Consider the following 24,227-nt stretch of genomic DNA (forward strand, 5'->3'; position numbering starts at 1 on the left):
ATGTGATGTGATCTGGGGTCTCTCTGCCCCTGCTATATGTGATCTGGGGTCTCTCTGCCCCTGCTGTATGTGATCTGGGGTCTCTCTGCCCCTGCTGTATGTGATCTGGGGTCTCTCTGCCCCTGCTGTATGTGATCTGGGGTCTCTCTGCCCCTGCTGTATGTGATCTGGGGTCTCTCTGCCCCTGCTATATGTGATCTGGGGTCTATCTGCCCCTGCTGTATGTGATCTGGGGTCTATCTGCCCCTGCTGTATGTGATCTGGGGTCTCTCTGCCCCTGCTATATGTGATGTGATCTGGGGTCTCTCTGCCCCTGCTATATGTGATCTGGGGTCTCTCTGCCCCTGCTATATGTGATCTGGGGTCTCTCTGCCCCTGCTAAATGTGATCTGGGGTCTCAGCCTCTGCTGTATGTGACCTGGGATCTCTCCACTCCCATCTTCTGTAGGCTAGGCTGTCTAGTGGATGACTCACCCAGTAGACGCTGCTCTCCACCGCCACCTAGTGCTTGCAGGGGATTCATTTCTATTCCAGTCGCTGGGCTCCCTCTCCAGATAACCATTGTACTCCCTGGACACCTTGCAAGATCATTAGATTTGCTCTGGGAAAACGCTACTATATGCTTAAAGGGACATGATTATTCCTTCCTGACACCCTGATCTCCTGGAGAGGATGAGATAGTGAGCCGCCCATCTGCACATCGTCTATACGGTGCGTCCGCTGCACATACATCCAATCTCCGCTGCATCTGTCACTGCCTGCTCTCTCCAAGGTGCTGAAAGACATCGATGACCTCCTACAGGGTCCCCATCCTGGGAACATGGCAGCCCTGAAGATGTAGGAGGAGAGGGTCTATCCATTATCATCATCATCCTTCTCCTCTTATCCCAGTAACCAGACCACCATTGGAAGGAATCAAAATCATCATGGCTACCTGGAGGAACAAAGTGTCCTGGAGTCTGCCCCTGATGCTGCTGATGTTGGGTATGTGATCATATTACTAATTGTAGAACAATGGAGGAGGCAGAGAAGAGATAGCACAGCCTAAGAAAAGGGGCCTGCACCTCACAAGTCTGATAATGGGGGTCAGTGTCACCCCACATGTCTGATAATGGGGGAATCAGTGTCACCCCACATGTCTGATAATGGGGGTCAGTGTCACCCCACATGTCTGATAATGGGGGATCAGTGTCACCCCACATGTCTGATAATGGGGGAATCAGTGTCACCCCACATGTGTGATAATGGGGGTCAGTGTCACCCCACATGTCTGATAATGGGGGGTCAGTGTCACCCCACATGTCTGATAATGGGGGAATCAGTGTCACCCCACATGTCTGATAATGGGGGTCAGTGTCACCCCACATGTCTGATAATGGGGGATCAGTGTCACCCCACATGTCTGATAATGGGGGAATCAGTGTCACCCCACATGTCTGATAATGGGGGATCAGTGTCACCCCACATGTCTGATAATGGGGGAATCAGTGTCACCCCACATGTCTGATAATGGGGGTCAGTGTCACCCCACATGTGTGATAATGGGGGTCAGTGTCACCCCACATGTGTGATAATGGGGGTCAGTGTCACCCCACATGTCTGATATTGGGGGGTCAGTGTCACCCCACATGTCTGATAATGGGGGGTCAGTGTCACCCCACATGTCTGATAATGGGGGTCAGTGTCACCCCACATGTCTGATAATGGGGGGTCAGTGTCACCCCACATGTCTGATAATGGGGGAATCAGTGTCACCCCACATGTCTGATAATGGGGGAATCAGTGTCACCCCACATGTCTGATAATGGGGGTCAGTGTCACCCCACATGTCTGATAATGGGGGGTCAGTGTCACCCCACATGTCTGATAATGGGGGGTCAGTGTCACCCCACATGTCTGATAATGGGGGGTCAGTGTCACCCCACATGTCTGATAATGGGGGAATCAGTGTCACCCCACATGTCTGATAATGGGGGAATCAGTGTCACCCCACATGTCTGATAATGGGGGAATCAGTGTCACCCCACATGTCTGATAATGGGGGAATCAGTGTCATCCCACATGTGTGATAATAGGGAGATCGGTGTCACCCCACATGTCTGATAATGGGGGGATCACTGTTACCCCACATGTGTAATAATGGGGGATCACTGTCACCCCACATATATAATAATGGGGGATCACTGTCACCCCACATGTATAATAATGGGGGATCACTGTCACCCCACATATATAATAATGGGGATCACTGTCACCCCATATGTATAATAATGGGGGATCACTGTCACCCCACATATATAATAATGGGGGATCACTGTCACCCCACATGTATGGGGAACAGGGGAATTGTGCAACAGGAATATAGAGGGATAGTAATAGAAAGCTAGCCATCTTATACCTGAGTGTGATGATATTTCTATTCATCAGAATGACAATGTATGTCATTATATACACTAAGCACTATGTAACATTATATACCAACCGGATACATTTTGCAGCTTCACTCCCTCCCCACCCATCTGTCCTCATTCCTTCATATGCACTCCCAGGCTGGAGCCTGGCATGGCTCATGTCCTTGGCACATATATATACCAGCAACCATGTGCTCGCATTTCAGATTTACTGTATGGACACTGGATACAGAGGGGACAGAAGGCGGAGGTGGACACTGCCTCACCAGTGAGTGGGATGATGGGAGCGTAGTCGGTGCACAGGCTGGTTGACGCTTTGGGTGACCTCATCTCTGTCTGGTCATTGCTCTAATAAATTACAATATGGAAGGAGTGAAGTAATCTATGCATATTTCATGGAACTTTAGGGCATTTATTATTCACAGTCTGCAACTGATATTGTAACACCAACAGACAATCTATGATGTCTATCCACCATGCTGTGTACTGCAGCTCTGCTTGTTTAGACTGGCTTCTGTATACAGCCAACACAAGCTCAGACAGTGTATGGAGAGCAGATTTCCATTATCGCAAGAAGGGAATGATTATAAACTAACTAATCCTCCATGGAGGAAAAAAAATAACAGGCATTCACACATGGAAATATGGGAAAAATTCCTGGGGGATCTACGAGAACAATGGGTGAAATAATAGATCAGCTCCTATGTAAATTCATTACCCAAATATCCCAAACAACACAAGAACGCTACACTGCATACACAGCCACTACCTAAGAGATTTCACAGTTTTTAATTCACCCACTAATATGGATACAAGCCTAGACTGTAGGTCACATCATATCCCAGGTCCTACAGCTTCAGGGATATGGAGGCATGTAAAAATGTGGGCACCCCGCCCAAAAATATATATATATATTGTCATTTTTTCCATTTTAAAAATTTCAGAAAGGAAAATGGGCTGATGCAAAAGTTTGGGCACCCTTATAGATTTGTGTGCTCAGATAACTTTGGCCAAGATTTCAGACCTTAATTAGCCTGTTAAGGTTATGTCTTGTTCACTTTCATCATTAGAATAGGCCAAGTGATGGAAATTTCCCAGCTTTATAAAAACCTAGCCTCCTCTAATCGTGTGCAAAAAACAGCAGCCATGGGTTTTTCTAAGCAGCTGCCTAGCACTCTGAAAATGATGAAGACCCTCAAAGCAAGAGAAGGCTATAAGAAAGATAACATCAAAGCATTTTCAAGTTTCCATTTCCTGAGCTCCAAATATAATTAAGAAATGGTTACCAGGAACAGTGGAGGTCAAGATAAAGTCTGGAAAACCAAGCAAAATTTCAATGAGAGCTTCTCCTCTTTTGACTGTAAAAGACCTTCAAAAAGATTTGGCAGACTCTGGAGTTGTTCTGCTGTTGAGAGGCACCTGCACAAATATGTCCACAACAGACAACCTCAAAAGGCGCAAACTAAAGGTGTTACATTGGCCCTCACAGTTCTCTGATCTGAACAGCATTGAAAATTGGTGGCTAAACCTCAAAATAGCAGTGCATGCAAAATGACCCAGGAATCGCAAAGAACTGGAAGAATTTTCCAAGGAAGAGTGGATCCATTAAACAAGAATTGAAAGACACTTGTCTGGCTACAAACAGCTATTAAAAACAGTGATATATTCAAAAAAGGGTGCTACTATACATGAGAGGGTGTCTGTGGTACTGTGTATGGTCGACTAACTGCAGCATGGGTACATGCAGAACACGGGCCACCTTGCACAGCCCACTGTACCTGCAGAACACGGGCCACCGTGCACACGCCACTGTACCTGCAGAACACGGGCCACCGTGCACACCCCACTGTACCTGCAAAACACGGGCCACCGTGCACACCCCACTGTACCTGCAGAACACGGTCCACCGTGCACACCCCACTGTACCTGCAAAACACGGGCCACCGTGCACACCCCACTGTACCTGCAAAACACGGGCCACCGTGCACACCCCACTGTACCTGCAAAACACGGGCCACCGTGCACACCCCACTGTACGTGCAAAACACGGGCCACCGTGCACACCCCACTGTACCTGCAGAACACGGTCCACCGTGCACACCCCACTGTACCTGCAAAACACGGGCCACCGTGCACACCCCACTGTACCTGCAGAACACGGGCCACCGTGCACACCCCACTGTACCTGCAAAACACGGGCCACCGTGCACACCCCACTGTACCTGCAAAACACGGGCCACCGTGCACACCCCACTGTACCTGCAGAACACGGGCCACCGTGCACACCCCACTGTACCTGCAGAACACGGGCCACCGTGCACACCCCACCGTACCTGCAAAACACGGGCCACCGTGCACACCCCACCGTACCTGCAGAACACGGGCCACCGTGCACACCCCACTGTACCTGCAGAACACGGGCCACCGTGCACACCCCACTGTACCTGCAAAACACGGGCCACCGTGCACACCCCACCGTACCTGCAGAACACGGGCCACCGTGCACACCCCACTGTACCTGCAGAACACGGGCCACCGTGCACACCCCACTGTACCTGCAAAACACAGGTAGTGTAGTAAATATGCCCTCATCTTATTTTGTTACCATAAGCCTTAAAGAAGTTCTCCACTACTTGGATAACTTCTCATGCCACCATAAAATAACCCTAATACTTACCTCCAGTGTCTGCGCCGTTCCCGAGGCTCTCGTGCGGTTATTGTGACACATGGCGTCGGCGTCCAATCAGTGCTGGCATCACTGGCCCTGCCTCCTATTGAATTGAGTATGAAGTCAGAGATCAGCTGCAGTCCTGGGCTCCCTCTTCATGTTCAATTTGTCCGAAGACGGGGACAGTGACGTCAGCGCTGATTGGGTGTCAGGAATCACGTGTCATTCCACTGCATCACAGACCCAGGGAGCACAAGTGCCGACACTGTGGGAATGGCGCCGGAATGGGAGGTGAGTTTAAGCTTTATTATTTTATGGGAGCCAAAGATTTTGATCACATAGGGATTGTCCAAGTAGATGGCAACCCCTTTAAATAGTAGCTGTCTTATTTATTTTCATAAATCAATAGTACATATGAAAATAGGCAACTTTGTAATATATCTTATCAGGGAAGTCTGCTTTTTTTCTCCTGCACTGATCTTTCTTTCTCAAAATCCTCAATTCACAGATAAAATGTCATCAGTGAACACAGTTTTTCCCATTACTGAGATAGATGAGAGTTAGTGCTCATAAACATCTATGGAGAACTTACAGACTGTGTGTGTCTGCCTCTAGCTCCTCCCACTTCCATAGACATTTATCAGCACTGTCAAAACAAGTTGCACTTTAATGGGTATTCACTTCACAAGCATTTATCGCCCATTCACTGGATATAATCTGCCCCATTGGGGAGAGAGCCCGGATTACCCCAGTTTTCCCACTGAATAGAGCAACTATGTCCAGGCAGACAGAAGAACCACTCCAGATCTAACCTTTAGGCTACATTTATACATCCATTTCCATTTTCCATATTGCCTCCATCCTCTCTTAAAAAATGAGGTAGACGGTCTGAAGTACTTTTCCCATTGTCTCCTGGAAATGGATCAGAAAAGATCATTTGAAAAACATATGGAAATTGATGTTAAATGTATATCTTCAGATATTCATCTGTTTTTAATAGATGCGCATGGAATTAAATTGTCAAATCAGATCTGAAAAACTGTTAGAACGCTTACTGAATTTAATGGAATGGACACAAGAATTTTTTTTTACAAAACGTGTCAATGGCTCCATTAAGCTGTGTGGGTCAGTAAGGTTTCCAGACCACTCACTGATGAGAAGCCAGATGTGTGAATGTAGCCTTATCAGCAGTATAGCTGTATTCTGTGTATTTGGAGGGGGCAGACAACAGCTAGAAAGTGTGTTCATATGTGCACCCCCTGCCCAGACTGCCATGATACCCACCCTAACCAACGCCCCCATCATCCACACTGCGTCTACGAATGGTGGGCAATACTAAATAATAAGGGATATACAGACCACATGGAACATCTCTTCTCCCTGTGTCTTGCACGTATGTGCCTAAAGTAGGGCACAGAGACTCTGCCCACGCTCACACATCAATATTTCATGAAGCTTTGCTCCAGTTTCCTAATTGTTCTATGAAAAGTGACGTCTTGTATAAACTTATGAACTCTGCATCTTAAACAGCAGAACTGAGAATACAAGAAGTAGAGATTCAGACAAACCGACTAATAACTCATAAGTCTGCGTAGGAGCTGCAGACACAAAACTGTAGGAGATTTCTAATCAAAACCTTTTGTTCAGTTGCTTCTTTTTTATTTTTAGTTTAGATGCATCTGAACAGTTTACAAAATGCTACAAATGTGAGTGACCACAGTTTTCATATTGGAAAGCAAATCTTAATCCCAAAGGCTCCATTACTGACCTATCCATCTGCTGCGATGGGCTTATAGTCATCCTAAGTATATGGTCACTGTACTCTCAGACAACTTGTCGCCATCCGATAGCTACTGACCTAAATATCCAAAGTGCAAATCACTATATGAAGTCATCCATAAAACTATAAAATCCTACCAAAGTGGTGTCTACTGTAGGTCTCACTGCCGGGTATTATGGTAGATTAAAGAGTTAATTAGACGTATTTTAGGAAGCTGGTGTGGGTATTTGGTAGCAGAACAGTGCACAGGCATGACAGAGAGATGGGTTTCTACTGGGAACATGAATTTGATTAGATAGTAAAAGCACTGAAGTCACTAAGGAAATGAATGTCCTAGAACATGTAGTGCTGGTAAGCTTCAGTGCTTTGGAATGTAAACAGTCGTGCAGTAGGAACTGGGCACTTTGACAAAATAGACAAGAGACAGAATCAAGTACATTTTAAAGCATGAAGCACCGCAGGCAATGATATCATTTTTACTTAAGTCACAAGAGAAATATATCAGTGTATCATTGTCACTAGCACTGCGAGCAGCAGGTCAGTAAACACACTTTGTATTGACTTCAGATACAATGTACGCCAACAGCTGAAACACTATCCTCAGATAATGCATTGCTAATGTACAGTACAGACATTACTCAGAGTGCTATCAGCACCTGAACAGCTGCCCATATGGCAAGGGGACTGGCATGTAGTGCCAGCAGCTAATGCGGGGCAACTGACTGCGATGACATAGAAGATCCACAAACCTTGATAAATGATTATTTTATGCTCTAGCTTCCGAATGGGATAAGCACTGGTGTAAATTTAGACCTGTAGATTGACCAGCATACCACCAGTAAAGGATGATGGTAACAAGAATAGAAATGTATAGTTTGCTTGCTTTAAAGGTTACCTTGTACAAGACAAGGGGCACTTTGCATCTACAACTAGTACAGTGGCATGTAAAAATTTGGGCACCCCTGGTCACAATTAAATTATCTCCAAAGTCCTAAAGTTAAAGAGGACAAATTTCCTTTGCATTTTAAGAAATAAAAAAAATATATTTTCATCTTTTACATTTTAAAAATTACAAAAGGGAAAATGGGCCAATGCAAACGTTTGGGCATTCTGCATGGTTAGTACCTACTAGTACATCCTTTTGAAAGCATCACGGCTTGTAAACACTTTTTATAGGCAGCCAAGAATCTTTCAACTCTTGTTTGAAGGATCTTCATCCATTCTTTCTTTGGAGAATTCCTCCAATTCTGTGAAATTCCTGGGTCGTCTTGCATCCTCTGTATTTTGAGTTCTAGCCACAGATTTTCATTGATGTCCAGATCAGGGCCATTGTAAAACCTTCAGCTTGCGCCTTTTGAGGACTATTGTGGATTCTGACGTGTGTTTAGGACCATTATCCATTTGTAGAAGCCATCCTCTTTTCCACTTCAGCTTTTTTTTACAGATGGTGTTATGTTTCCATCAAGAATCTGTTGAAATTTAATTGAATACATTCTTCCCTCTACCCGTGAAATGTTCCCCGTGCCATTAGTTGCACACAACCCCACAACCCCAAAGCATCATTGATCCATCCCCATGCTTAATGGTTGACGTGATGCTCTTTTCCTGAAATTCTGGGCCCTTTTTTCTCCTCACATACCTTTGATCATTGTGGCCAAAGAGTTCTATTTTAACATCATCAGTCCACAGGACTTGTTTCTAAAATGCTTCAGGCATGTTTAGATGTTATCTTGCATACTTCGGATGCTGATTTTTATGGTGAGGACACAGGAGAAGTTTTCTTCTGATGACTTTCATGAAGGCCATATTTGTGCAATTGTCTCTGAACAGTAAAACAATGTACCACAACTACTGAGTCATTACATTTCGAACTGAGGAAAGGGCAACTTGAAAACACTTTGCACTCTTCTTATAGCCTTCTCCTGCTTTGTGGACGTCCACCAGTTTCATATTGCTAGGCAGCTGCTTAGAAGAACTCATGACTGCTGTTTTTTTGTCACAAGGTTAGAGGAGGCCGGGTTTTTATAAAGTTGAGAAATTTACATTACCCAGCCTTTCCTAATGATGATAGTGAACAAGCTGTAACCCTAACAGGCTAATTGAGGTCTGAAACCTTGGTCAAGGTTACTTGAGCACACAAATCTCCAAGGCTATCCAAACTTTTGCATCAGCCCATTTCCCTTTATGTAATTTTTAAAAAGATAAAAAAGCCAATATATGTATTTTTGCCTAAAATACAAAGGAAATGTGTCATCTTTAACTTTAGGCCTTTTAGAGCCTAACATCTCCTCCCTCATTTCTGTCTATCGGCCTAACCGACCGCTGCGCTCTGCAAATGACTTTCGACTAACCTCTGCCCTAATCCGTACTTCCCACTCCCGACTCCAAGACTTCTCCCGTGCTGCGCCAATCCTCTGGAATGCTCTACCCCAAGATATTAGGATCATCCACAATTTGCATAGTTTTAGGCGCTCGCTCAAAACGCATTTGTTCAGAGCGGCCTATCACATTCAGTAATCAAAGTCATGTTATGTTTGTGTGTGTGTAGCCCATTCACTATCTCCATCTAACCCCCACCCCCTGAAGATGGCTGGACCGTCATTGTAAATACATCATTGTAAATACAAACCTATGCTTTGTATCTCCCCCACCTCATTGTAGATTGTAAGCTCCACAAGCAGGGTCGTCTTATTTCGCTTTAATTATTGTATTGTTAACGTTGTTACTTATGACTGTTGTGTTTGAAACTGTTCAACTGTAAAGCGCTGCGGAATATGTTGGCGCTATATAAATAAAGATTATTATTATTATTATTATTATTATTATTATTATTATTTAGAGATCATTTCATCTTCAACTTGCTTAACTGTTCACAATAACAGCGATTTTGACCAGGTGTGCCCAAAATATACACTACCGTTCAAAAGTTTGGGGTCACCCAGACAATTTTGTGTTTTCCATGAAAACTCATACTTTTATTAAGCAAATGAGTTGCCAAATGAATTTAAAATCTAGTACAGATATTGACAAGGTTCGAGAAAAATATATTTTTAATTGAAATAATAATTTTCTCCTTCAAACTTTGCTTTCGTCAAAGAATGCTCCCTTTGCAGCAATTACAGCATTGCAGACCTTTGGCATTCTAGCAGTTAATTTGCTGAGGTAATCTGGATAAATTTCACCCCATGCTTCCAGAAGTTGGTTTGGCTTAATGGGCACTTTTTGCGTACCATACGGTCAAGCGGCTCCCACAACAGCTCAATGGGGTTGAGATCTGGTGACTGCGCTGGCCACTCCATTACAGATAGAATACCAGCTGCATGCTTCTCACTAAATAGTTCTTGCATAATTTGGAGGTGTGCTTTGGGTCTTTGTCCTGTTGTAGGATGAAATTAGCTCCAATCAAGCGCTGTCCACAGTATGGCATGGTGTTGCAAAATGAAGTGATAGCCTTCCTTATTCAAAATCCCTTTTACCTTGTACAAATCTCCCACTTTACCAGCACCAAAGCAACCCCAGAGCATCACATTACCTCCACCATGCTTGACAGATGGCGTCAGGCACTCTTCCAGCATCTTTTCAGTTGTTCTGCATCTCACAAATGTTCTTCTGTGTGATCCAAACACCTCAAACTTGGATTCGTCTGTCCATAACACTTTTTTCCAATCTTCCTCTGTCCAATGTCTGTGTTCTTTTGCCCATATAAATCTTTTCCTTTTATTAGCCAGTCTCATATATGGCTTTTTCTTTGCCACTCTGCCCTGAAGGCCAGCATCCTGGAGTCGCCTCTTTATTGTAGACGTTGACACTGGCCTTTTGCGTGTACTGTTTAATGAAGCCGCCAGTTGAGGACCTGTGAGGCGTTGATTTCTCAAACTGCAAACTCTAATGTACTTGTTGCTCAGTTGTGCAGCGGGGCCTCCCACTTCTCTTTCTACTCTAGTTAGAGCCTGTTTGTGCTCTCCTCTGAAGGGCGAAGTACACACCGTTGTAGGAAATCTTTAGGTTCTTCGCAATTTCTCGCATGGAATAGCCGTCATTTCTAAGAACAAGAATAGACTGTCAAGTTTCACATGAAAGTTCTTTTTTTCTGGCTATTTTGAGAGTTTAGTGGAACCAACAAATGTAATGCTCCAGATTCTCAAGTAGCTCAAAGGAAGGTGAGGTTTATAGCTTCTCTAATCAGCCAAACTGTTTTCAGCTGTGCTAACATACTTGCACAAGGGTTTTCAAGGGTATTCTAACCATCCATTATCCTTCTTACACAGTTAGCAAACACAAAGTACCATAAGAACACTGGAGTGATAGTTGTCGGAAATGGGCCTCTATACACCTATGAAGATATTGCACTACAAACCAGACGTTTGCAGCTAGAATAGTCATTTACAACATTAACAATGTATAGAGTGTATTTCTGAATCATTTAATGTTAGCTTCATTGGAAAAAACTGCGCTTTTCTTTCAAAAATAAGGAAATTTCTAAGTGACCCTAAACTTTTGAATGGTAGTGTACATATTTGACTAGGGGTGCCCATCTATAAGATCCTTAGACAGAGTTGGAATAGTGCATGCGCAAGGGTGATGAAAGCGACATGCTCCTCCAGTCTCTGGCCGCCATTTTAACTCTTTCTTTTTGATACCTCATTGCATTTATGTGTATTAATGTGCTGCTTGTCCAGTCCATGTTCCTTGCTCTGGGGCCACACAACAACTATTGGGATGTAGAAATAAGTAAGTAAGGTGTGATTGTGCAAATCAAAAATGGCTGATTGCTGGTGGTCTCAGGCCTGACCTTTCAAACAGGGCTGCTTCGAGTGTGGAATGTACAAAGAGCCAACTTAATGAAGACTAAACATGCATCAAAATAAGTTGATGTTTTGTTTAAGAGTTGGGATGATAGATCTGTAGATGGCATCACAAGGGGCTTACGTTTTTACACTCTAGTCTTGGTCACAAGACAGCACTAGGTTGAGGTCCTCTCCATGCTCATTTACAATTCTTACTGTGGCTATTCACTAATCAGTGTCTCGTCAGGATCCTTCATAGTGGTCTTTGGAGCGTTTATGTGATCCTCTCATATCAGATGTGTGCTTCTGCTCTTGTATCATTTACATTGTATTTATAACCTTCATTTCTAGTACAAACATTGCTCGACTGACCCTCTTCTTGACTTGCGTGTGAGGCACGAGGTTCTTCTATTCTTTGCTGGGTAATACAATATGTTATAATAAAAGGTCTTGTGTACGCTTTCGAGAGGAGATGGATGTGCTAGAAGCAGTCAAGTTGCACTTACCATTGATGTGGAGCTTGCAGCTGCTATGGGGCCTATATAAGGGGGGGAAGAGATGAATCCAGCTAGACTGTTGGAGAAAACCACAGTGTGGTCAGATGATTGTGAAATATTGCTGTAAAGACAAAGTGGAGAATGTAATCTGCAGCTGGTAAACTTGTGACATGTGCACTAACCTGAATATCTTCTTTTCTATCTCTCCTTTGGTGTGTTTGTCCCTCTCATGGCGTTGTTGTTTATCCCATCTCTGTTCCTATACTTGTCCATCATGTTGTATTGTTTTTCCCTTCCTATTGTAATTAAATGTGTTGTGGCTGATCCTTCACTGTGTTCTACTATATTTTGCTCCTTCCTGACCTCTGCCCGCTCCCCGTTTGGTTCGTGTACACCCCTGTGTTTGTGCTGGTGACCCTCTGCAGCAGGGCCGTGCTCCCCTGTGTGTGTTGAGGTTCCTTCAGGGACAGAGGCCGTCCAAGGACACAATATGACCTTACTGTGCATCTCCTGCATGCAAAGAGAGGAAGTATTCGCAGTCACCAATGTGGAGTGGTACTTTGAGCCTCGCAATGGAAACCGATCGCTTGTATGTATTACACATCTATATGTTGTCACGCTATGATTCTAGTCATTGATATCATCACAACAGGCTCTACAGGGCTCCTGTACTATGCTATAGTAGGGAGCATATTACCATGCTGTGCAGAGGTTTCACAGTTATATGATCATGTTGGTAGTCCTCTGTAAGTTAGAATATAAAGAGAGTTGGGGGTCCCACCTACCTATTAGGATAACCGAGAGCCCTATAACCTTGCTGTACCAAGCAGAGGTCGGGAAGAGGAAAAGAGCATAGGCTGGACATGCATGCTGATAGCTCCATTGGGGAAGGTCAAAGAGCTTAATGATGTTGTTCTATCAATAAAATAGCTAAGCCATGAACAACGTGTATCATCAGGATAAGTGGAAATTGTAGAATTGGTGGAAGGCCAGCTATGTTCCTGTGTGAATGGAGTGGTAGAGCGCACATGTGCTCTTATTTATGGTGGTCATACATGTGCTTTGCCACAAAAGTGAATAGCGCGCAGCTGATGGATGCACACACGCTACCACTTCAATCATATGGTCCCAATGATCAGATCCCACCAATCATACAATCATCACAAATGCTGTGGAAAGCCAAGAAATCTTCTTTATGGGACAATCCCTTTAAATATTGTAATTATATAAATAAAAAATGAACAATTCTGCCCAGAGCTTACAACTTCAAAAACTAGGGGAATACATAGAGCCAAAAAAAATGATATTAAAAACAAGGTTATTTACCTTAGAAAACTGTAAATCACTTTAAATTGTCCATTAACAGAAGATGCGCGCATTCTGGTATTAGGTGCTGGTTATCAGCACGTTCATCTACGATTAGCTCATTAAGTGTTACTACTATAGATGTGTGTATTGCTTCACGGTGTGTGAATAGGCGGGATTATATTTTGATGGTTGGTCTTCTACTTGTGCAGATCTTTGAGTACAACGAGGGAAAACCCCGAGAGCATTTGAGCCCGTTGAAGGGTCGTCTGCAGTGGATCGGAAGCAAAGACCTGCAGGACGTCTCCCTGATATTACACAATGCAACAATCACCGATTCGGGGCAGTACATCTGTAACGTTAATCGCACACTGCATTTCGAGGCGCACCAACACTCAATCACGAGCAACGTGAAAATCGATCTGATTGTGTCTGAAATTGGTAAGTAACATGGCACCAGTGGTGAGCAGACCGTTCCGTCAGATGAAACGTCATACAGTATCTACTAGACTCTGCACAGCAAATGTAGCTACACTTTCATAGGGTGTTATGTGAGTCTCCGATTGTGGCCCCTTCTAGTCCAGATTCAGCACCAAAAATCCCAACTAAATATAGTCCAATAAACAGAAATTGTCATGGTCACGTGTGTCGGGTCGCAGATGTTACCGCAAGGCAGACCCATAACACACGTGACCCTGGATACACCGCCTCCAGTGGGGCGAATTTAAATAATAAAACGTGCAGGTGGATACGCCGCCTCCACCCGGCGAATTTAGGTATTACACGTTATACATACAATAATCAATTAATAAAGGGGGAACCTGGGAAACTTTAACAATGGTGGGCCCTGCGATAGGGAATGGGGACATGGAGACCTCCTAAGCTCCCCTGAGCCAGTGTCCCTGCACTCCTAACATTCCCTATACAGGCTCCGCACCTATCGCCGCACGCGTACCTTAACGCCCTTGCTCACCCTGACCCTAAACCCTCACTAGGGAATGGGTCGGTGCGGAGACTAATCCCACCACTGCACTAATAACACACATGAGGAAAGAGACAATACAGGGGAAACACCACTTAGCTTTGCTCTGTTGCGTGCGCTCCTAGCAACTGAGCCCTCCACCTGAGTGCATCTTCTCCTCCACCCGGATCCATCACCATACCAGGATCCTTCACCTTAGTGCAACCTTGGAGCAGAGTCCAACACCAGTTGCAGCTGCTTAGTACCAGAGTCCCAAGGAAGTGTTCAGCTTCTGCCACGAAGTCAAGCATGCTTGAGTCCAGCTCAGCGGCCAAGTCCCACATGGTGAGTGCCACTCTCCATAGTAGCCACTCCACCAGACCATGCAGACACTTCCCGCTGACTCCATCACTGCGACCCCACCACGCCATGCGAGCCCTTCGTCCAGACACCATAGCTGCAACACGTCCCCCCTGGCTAAGCTGCGCAGGACTCCTCACCAGCTCCATCCTTCCTCCAGGCTCTCCAACTCAAAGTGAAAGCAATCTCACAATATCACAGGCAGTGATTGAACACCCTGAGCACACCTTTATAGGGTGTCACACCTGATCCATAATTAAGTGAACATTAACCTAACCTAAGGTGCGATACCATTCCCCACCACCGGGCAACTTAGAATGAACGACACCACGTGATAATTCTAATGGCCACCGGGGGCAATCACGACACACTTTGGAACCAAAGGAAAAAAAGTTCACTTAATGCATTTAATACCGCCAGATCCAACACTGGATCATGACAGAAATACTGTTTAGATCCAAAGGCCGACACAACGTCGCTCGGAGGGTCTGTTCACCACAACACCTGCGGCTAAAATCTGAGGCAGACACAGGTTTCTGCTGTGCAGGTGCAGTATAAGGATTACCTTTATTCAGTGCGGCTAATTCACCATCTTTTTTTTGGCCTAATCCATGGGAAAAAGTAATAAAATACTTATTTTTGCAGATTTTTTTTCTCAGAAAAGAAAAATCTGAGTGAAAATATTCATAACATTTAAAAGGGGGTGAAGTACCCCATTCACACACGCAGGACGCAATGTTTGCAGGTTTCAAGTGGATTCCACATAAAATACCAGTTGCATGAATAGAAACCAATACTTCTCCCAACCGAGGGTGTGGACAGTTGTATCCAATCTCAGCATGTATTTAATGTACTTATTCTTAATCCTTTAGTAACCCAGGATTAGTAATAGTGTACTACCTGGTTATTGACCCAGCCGTCAGAAATGTGAGCACAGATCACAGTGTAGCTATTTTACGGTGTGGATGTCAGAATATCCGCTGCGAGGATCCGTATAAAGAGAGGATGCATGTGTTTGCGTTACTGTAGGAAGTGACTGACCTCAGTCTTAATGATCGTCTGACTGTGTTTCCACAGAGAAAGAAGATTTCACTTCTGTCCTCTCGGAGATCATGATGTACATCCTCCTGGCTTTTCTCACGTTGTGGCTTTTGATTGAGGTTGTTTATTGCTACAGAAAGATCTCGAAGGCTGAAGAAGTGACGCAGGAGAGCGTGTAAGCGTATATCGATACTCGAGGTTTCAGACAGAATTAAGGTGGTCTGTAATAGCACCCTCTTTACTCTTCATACCCTCAATACACTCACAGAACACAATAGGAATCGTAGTCTACAGTGGATTCAACCCGTTACGTTTTTACAATATTCTCTATCTCTATCTGAATGCAAATCTTAAGGCTCGAGATCAGACTAAAGAGAATTTGTTTGTAGCCTGTAACCATGGAGAGGTCTGCATTGTAGATTTAGACATAAACCGGTAGATTTTCTAATCCGAGATTTGCATTGTTGGGCTGTTTTTGAGCTTTCAGTTAGATGCATACATTGGGAAGATGCACGCCACTATATAGGCATGGTATCTATCGCCCATTTACTCCAGGTTAAAAAAAAAAGGATGCCAAGTGAAATACGTTATTTTTAAGGTGGCCTAAGGTGTACGAGAGAGCAGTCTGCTGCCTTTTCCTATGAAGTAGTAAAAGAGGTAAACCAAGCCTTATCACTCCAACACAGGCCAAAATGACCATATTTTAGCCTACATTAGGTAATTAATCGTTCATCACACTGACATCTAAATCCAACTTACTTAGTAGCTTGTATATCATTTTTATAAAAAGCAGAGAAGCACCCACCAGATGTTGGTGATGCCGCTTATCTCAAGGGAAACAGTCCATATGGCGAATCTGTCTGATCCAGTAGACAGAACCTGTATAATTAAATCTAATAATGAAGTAAGAATTTATAGAATCTGTAATTAATATGTAAGCTAACCGTGACTCACATTTCTACTAGAGAGGAGCAGTTTGGTTTGCGCTGTCCTCCAGTCCAGTCCTCCATGGCATAGTCAGAGCCAGAGGGGCTCACGATGTTGGGTGCAGAAGTGAAGACCTGCTGCCATAGAAGACTGGACCCTAGACTAGGGCAGTGCAAGTCAAGTTGCTCATTTCTAATATATAGCCCTGATCTACTCTTTGTCTTGCAGCACTGATTATCTAGCAATACCATCAGAAAACAAGGAGAGCTGTCCTGTTCCAGTAGAGGAGCAATGAAGCTGGAAGGCATCAACACATAGTGGTAGGTATTTCCTGGTGAATATATGTATGTCACTGACTTCTTCCCATATAAGACCGCGCTGCTCATGTATAGTATTTCCACTGTAATGCTGCCTCCTGTACACTGTATATATTTCATAACCATCTATTAGTCTAGAAATTCTGTACCTGGCATGCTTCCAATGGAGAATAATCTGTACACCCGTCAGATCAGAACACCAAAAAAATAATAACTATTAGGCTGGGTTCACACATAGCGGAAGCCCCGCGGAAGTTACCGCGAGAATTCTGGAATTCCATCCCGCGGGAAAATCGCATTTTAAATTCCCGCAAACTAGCGATTTGCAAGCATAATTAGCTTGCAGAATGCTAGCGTTTTCCAAGTGATCTGTAGCATCGCTTGGAAAACTGATTGACAGGTTAGTCACACTCGTCAAACAGTGTTTGACTAGTGTAAGCAACTTTTTACTATTGAGGCTGCCTAAGCAGCATCAGTAGTAAAAAGATCTAATGTTAAAAATAATAAAAATTCGGGTTATATTCGCCTTCCGACGTCCCGAGCAGCGTCCCCAGGCCTCCGCGATGCTCTGGCAGGTCCCGTTCCCAGTGACGCATTGCGGCAATGACCTTTGATGACGTCGCGGTCTCACGAGAACGCTACATGATCGCGAGACGCGACGTCAGCAAAGGTCATCGCAATGCATCACTGGGAACAGGAGCTGCTGTGTGTATCGCTGAAGCCTGGGGACGCTGCGCGGCACGTCGGAAGGTGAATATAATCTGATTTTTTTATTCTAATTCTATTTTTTACAGGGATATGGTACCCACAGCCCGGAGGACAGTCTCCTCTCCTCTAGCCCGTGGGTACCATCCGCAAATGTTCTGCCTACTTTTTACTTTGGTGGGCACAGACACATGCGGAAAGTAAGCAGAACAATGCATTCCTATGTGGGCGGAATCGCCGCGATTCCGCAAATTAATGAGCATGCTGCGTATCTTTCCGCGATGCGATTCCGCCGTGGGAAAATCCGCAGCATTAGCACAGCATTGCGGAATAGACTTCTATGGGTAATCTGAAAAAAAATCACTGTAAAAATTAATAAAAGCTACTTCAAGTCTTCACCAAAAATGCATAAAAAGGGGGAAACTGCAAATAAAATTGAATAATCAAAGCAGAATGTTATTGTAGATTTTGGTGCAGACACCTGCAAAAAAATGCAGTGGGGGGAGGAGCAGCAGTTTTGCATGTGGGAACATGGCTTTAATCTCCTGTGACTTACAATTGTTTAACTCTATCATGGAGCAGCTTGGAATCACTGCTCCTGCCTCACCCGTTGTTCTGGAATCTGGCGTTATCTGGCCTCTGCGGTCACTGGAGTGGGCGCGGGGCTGTCGACTGTTGCGTAGACCTGTTGACAGCTGCGGCTTTCATTCCATGCACAACTGAAATAATCACACAAAAATAACACCACTTGCTGGAGCTTGGGCAGATTTTTCAGACTGGATTAAAGTCAATATTAAACTGAAATTATAAAGCACGGGCTTCGTCCTGTGCAAATATATCTGTATATTCCTGTACCCATTCATAGTGTTGTGTCCCATACACTGCTCTGCTGCAACTTTCTAGTAGACAAGTCCCAATTCTACCTTCATGTAATGATTACATCTATCAATATGTGCATGTAAGGAAACCCATCTTGGATGTCTCATCTAGAAAGGCTTTCCTAAGTGCAGGAGCTTCAAGTTACATACAGTTAGGTCCAAAAATATGTGGACAGTGACACAAGTTTTGGCTTTTTAGCTGTTTACCAAAACATTTCAAGATACAGTTATATAACCAATGCGGGCTTAAAGAGGTTGTACAGTAATTTAGCATTGATGAACTTTCTTTAGGATAGGTCATCAATGTCTGAACGGTGGGGGTCCAATACCCAGCACTCCCACAGATCAATTGTTATCGATGGCTGTGGCCGCCGGCTGGAAGTGCTCACTTGCGGAGCTGGCAGTCTTCTGATAGTGGCCGTGGCTGGGTACTGCACATCCACCTCCCATTGATCTGAATACACAGATTATAGCTGATTAGAAGGGGTGCCGGGTGTTGGACCCCGACTGATCAGGCATTGATGATCTATCATAAGGCTAGGCCATCAATACTAAAGTAGTGGACAACCTCTTTAAAGTGAAGACCCTCAGTTGTAATTTACTAAAGTAGTGGACAACCTCTTTAAAGTGAAGACCCTCAGTTTTAATTTGAGGGTTATTCACATCCTAATTGAATTAAAGGTTTAGAGTTCTTTAATATGTAGCTGCCTTTTTTTAAAGAGACCAAAAGTAATTGTAAAATTATTTTAAAAGCTCATTAGTGAGATGCATGGGCTTGTTAATCCATCATCCAAAAAAATCTGGAGCTGATTCTAGCTCTGGCATTTGCATTTGGATGCTGTTGCTGTGAACCCACAACAAGCGGTCAAAGGAGCTCTCAATGGAAGAGAAACATACTAACATTAGGCTAAAAAAGGAAGAAATTCATCAGCGAGATACTAGAAATGTTGGTAGCGGCCATATCAACTGTTTGGTACATTCTGCAAAAAAACAACAGTGGTAATCTTGGGAACTCAAAAAGACCTGGACATCCACAGAAAACAACATTGGTGGATGATCACAGAATCCTTACCATGATGAAGAAAAACCCCTTCACAACATACACCCAAGTGAAAATCACTCTCAAGAAAGTCGTTGCTTCAGTATCCAAGTCTACATTAAAGAGTAGCTATGTGCCATAAAGGTATAAAAAGATAAAATTTTATTGGAATAATAATAAAATTACCATAAAAACAGTTTACAGAAGATGGAGACTCAATGCACAAAAACCCCCCCACCTAATTAAGGTAAGTAGGCTAAAGCATGCGAGAAGCCCATAGGAAAATGTTTAAATGGTCTGTAGGCTAGAATAAATATAGCTCAAATGAGCAGCAGTAACCAGAATTAGTCTAGGAAAAAAACTGTCAAAAAATGTGTGACAATTGGGAGAACTGAAATAAATGATGAAGTGTTGCCTACATTACCTCAGAAAGTGGCAGTACCCCAACGCGCGTTTCACACTCCCCTTGAAAAAGCTCCTAGAGAAATGCGCGTTGGGGTACCGCCACCGTCTGAGGTAATGTAGACAACACTTCTCCTCCATCATTTACCGTATTTCAGTTCTCCCAATTGTCACACTTTTTTTGGCAGTTTTTTTTCCTAGACTAATTCTGGTTACTGCTCCTCATTTGAGCTATATTTATTTTTGCCTATACTGCTGTGCATTTCTATTTTGGGACTTATTTATATCATGGAAGGCCATTATATATAATGTTCTTGCTGATTGAGCCCGCTGTATGTACATTTGAGTGAGGTTATTTTCCCCACAGACCATTTAAACATTTTCCTATGGGCTTCTCTCGCATAAAGCCTACTTACCTTAATTAGTTGGTTTTTTTGTGCATTGTGTCTACATCTTCTGTAAACTGTTTTTATGGTAATTTTATCATTGTTCCAATAAAGTTTTGTCTTTTCATACCTTTATGGCACATAGCTTCTTTTTTCTTTTGATTTATACAGTGAATAAGTTATAGGAGGAAACTTCAAAAATTGAAAACAACCAGATCAAATCCTATGCAGACACTGAACAAGCAGGAAATACTGGAAGATTTTTGCTCTATGGCCTGCAGAATAGAGAATGCAGCTCTGGGGTACAATTACAAGAGGTGACTCAGGATCAGTAATGTAATGTATGCACACAGTGACTGCACCAGCAGAATAGTGAGTGCAGCTGTGGTGTATAATACAGGATGTAACTCAGGATCAGTAATATATGCACACAGTGAGTGTGCCAGCAGAATAGTGAGTGCAGCTCTGGGGTATAACACAGGATGTAACTCAGGATCAGTAATGTAATGTATGTGCACAGAGTCCACCAGCAGAATAGTGAGCACAACTCTGGAATATAACACAGGATGCACAGGTATGCTCAAGTTTACATACCCCAGCAGAATTTTTGCTTTCTTGGCCTTTTTTCAGAGAATTTGAATGATAACACCAAAACTTTCCTCCACTCATGGTTAGTGGTTGGGTGAAGCCATTTATTGTCAAACTACTGCGCGCTCGAGATCTTCCCAGAGTGGCTCAATGATATTGAGATCAAGTGACTGAGATGGCCACTCCAGAACCTTCACTTTGTTCTGCTGTAGCCAATGACGGGTCAACTTGGCCTTGTGTTTTGGATCATTGTCATGTTGGAACGTCCAAGTATGTCCCATGCGCAGCAGTATTTGCTGATAATGTGCTGTATTCATCTTTCCTTCAACTTTGACCAAGTTTCCTGTGCCTCCGTAGCTCACACATCTCCAAAACATCAGCGATCCACCTCCGTGCTTTACATTAGGAATGGTGTTGCTTTCATCATAGGCTTGTTGACCTCTCTCCAAATGTAACGTTTATGGTTGTGGCCAAGAAGTTCAATTTTGGTCTGATCACTCCAAATTACCTTGCTCCAGAAGTTTTGAGGCTTGTCTCTGTGCTGTTCTGCGTATTGTAGGTGAGATACTTTGAGGCATTAGCCCAGTAATGGCTTTCTTGTGTTGACTCGACCATGCAGATCAATTTTCTTCAAGTTCCTCCTTATTGTGCATCTTAAAACAGCCATACCGCTAGTTTTCAGAGAGTCCAGTATTTCAGCTGATGTTATTTGTGGGTTTTTCTTTGCATCCAGAACAATTTTCCTGGCAGTTGTGCCCGAACGTTTTGTTGGTCTACCTGACCGAGGTTTTGTTTTAAAAAGCCCCTGAATTTCCATTTGTTAATCACAGTTTGAACGCTGCTAACTGGAATTTTCAATTCCTTGGATATCTTTTTGTATCCCTTTCCTGTTTTATACAGTTCAACTACCTTTTCCTGTAGAACTCTTTTGCTTTCCCCATGACACACAATCCAGAACCGTCAGTGGCTGGATGAAAGATGCGAGAGTCTGTCTGGATCCCAGAAACGCACTCAGCTTTTATGCACACACAGGGATTACAAGCAAACACGTCACAAGTGAGGATGTTACCTTTTAGTAGCCATTCAAACCTATTTGTGTCAACTTCTGTGCATGTTATCAGGCCAAAATCACCAGGGTATGTATGTAAACTTTTGATCAGGGTCATTTGGATGTTTTGGGTTGTCATTATGATTTAAAAAGAGAAAACACAGTAGCTTGACAATAAATGGCTTCACCCAACCACTAACCAAGAGTGGAGAAAAAGTTTTGGCATTATCATTCATATTCTCTGAAAAAAGGTCAAGAAAGCAAAAATTCTGCCGGGGTATGTAAACTTTTGAGCACAACTGTAACTCAGGATCAGTAATGTAATGTATGTGCATAGAGACACCACCAGCAGAATAGTGAGCACAGCTCTGGAGTATAATACAGGAGGTGACTCAGGATCAGTAATGTATGTACACAGTGACTGCACCAGCAGAATAGTGAGCACAGCTCTGGAGTAACATACAGAAAACTATTCTTGTGTAAACCTATTTCATTTCGCTTTTCGAACCTGCTCATCTCAGTTTACATAACGCGACGGAACTGTTTTCATGATTAATGTCTTCACTTCCTAGGTGGCGGTTCAGTCTCCTATCAACATGTGAACAGGAGATAGCCATACAAGTTCATCTCCCATATATTCAATCTCTTACCGGCTTCTACAAGAAAATCCCTGTCTATAATGCCTTACCTGCTCTGTAAGCATTCACAACGGCTCACACATGTATGTAACGTGCTGTATGGAGTCCTGAAGAATTCACCGAAGATAGAAGAACATTAAAATCCAGGACTTGAAAGTGCAGGAATCCTAACTATTGATTAGTTCTTGATCAATGGGAAAAGAAAACTTAAAAAACACGACAATTCTTATTGGATATTCTGTCATGTCTAAAAAGAAAACTAATGCAAGCAAGTGATATTTTCCTTAGCAACCAAAAGCCTAAAGAAGGTATAAAAGTAGTTAATTATTTTTTTTTTCAATGATGCAATATCCTAAAAGAATTTTATAGATCCGCGGCTCCCTGCATTGGAGCTTATTGACGCCATGAGTGTGTTCAGCGGACACCTGTCTAGGTAAATCGGAATCATCTACTGGTGCTGGAAAATGTGCATCATGGAAATACTAAACCACAAGCTGCGACAATGTAGAAACTGTAACAGTGACTAGTTCACAGGCAGCAGAGGCACATATTCTACGGGATGTAGGTCTTTTTGGGGGGTTGTGGCTCATATGTGCTTAAATGAAATTTGGTTGCTCTTGCCAATATCACCGTTCTCTGCTACACTCTTTATCTGCATGACCTAATATATCTATATAAATAGCTGGACTTTGTGTAATCACATACTGGCCTTTTTCACACTTTTGAAGCTTGTACAATCTGTGGCAAGGCCCCATTCTAGCCTATGCCATGTATAACACTGCCATCCTGTGACCCAAGGACACGGGAACGACTGCCAACCCTAAACATCTATAAGGGTATGTGCACACGTTGCGGATCCGCAGCAGATTTGGCACAGTAAATCCATGGAAAACCAAATCCGCTGTGCACATGCTACGGAAAAATCCTCGCAGATTTGCTGCGATTTATTTTCCGCAGCATGTCAATTCTTTGTGCAGGCGAAATCCACACCAAATCTGCAGTCATTTTACCTGCGGATTCAACCAAATCCGCAGCGTGTGCACACACCCTAACTAAGCCTACGAACAAGAAGTCTGGTCTAGTGAAACTGTCTCTTATCTGACAAGTATCTGCTTTTAATGACTTGGCTCATCCAGTATCTGACAATATAAAGCAATGGATTCATCCCATCTCTCTTTGATGACGTGCTTTGTTATTTTGTGACCTTGCCGGCGGACGTTGCCCCCATCTTGTAACATTTCTGTGATTTATGGCACCGACCATCTCCTCATCCCTTTGATATTCATAGTCACAAGTCTATCACTATTGCATAACAGTATACACAACCAAGACTGTTACTTCTATAGGAGAGGATGTCACAATTGTCTTTTTTTTCTCGAGGGGGTGATGCCTTCCTGATACTTTTAGCTGTTACCTGCCAATCACTTTTTAAGACAAATAAACTTGTGGTTTCGAAGTTTTCTTTTGAAATGAAGACAGAGATGAGTTT

The 24,227-nt window shown here is 43.5% G+C and overlaps 1 protein-coding gene across 1 annotated transcript; it reads left to right on the plus strand.

Moving 5' to 3' along the window:
* Nucleotides 1-498: 498 nt before the first annotated feature.
* On the plus strand, nucleotides 499-24,212 carry SCN3B (sodium voltage-gated channel beta subunit 3). The gene is made up of 6 exons (XM_073584986.1): nucleotides 499-984; nucleotides 12,569-12,732; nucleotides 13,661-13,889; nucleotides 15,847-15,985; nucleotides 16,966-17,057; nucleotides 22,673-24,212. Exons 1-5 carry the CDS (start codon nucleotides 927-929, stop codon nucleotides 17,030-17,032), a joined length of 657 nt encoding a protein of 218 aa, XP_073441087.1. The 5' UTR covers nucleotides 499-926; the 3' UTR covers nucleotides 17,033-17,057; nucleotides 22,673-24,212.
* The last annotated feature ends 15 nt before the right edge of the window (nucleotides 24,213-24,227 follow it).

Source organism: Dendrobates tinctorius, unplaced genomic scaffold, assembly GCF_039654945.1.
Source record: "Dendrobates tinctorius isolate UK_male_01 unplaced genomic scaffold, ASM3965494v1 ptg000086l, whole genome shotgun sequence".
Classification (NCBI taxonomy): Eukaryota; Metazoa; Chordata; class Amphibia; order Anura; family Dendrobatidae; genus Dendrobates; species Dendrobates tinctorius.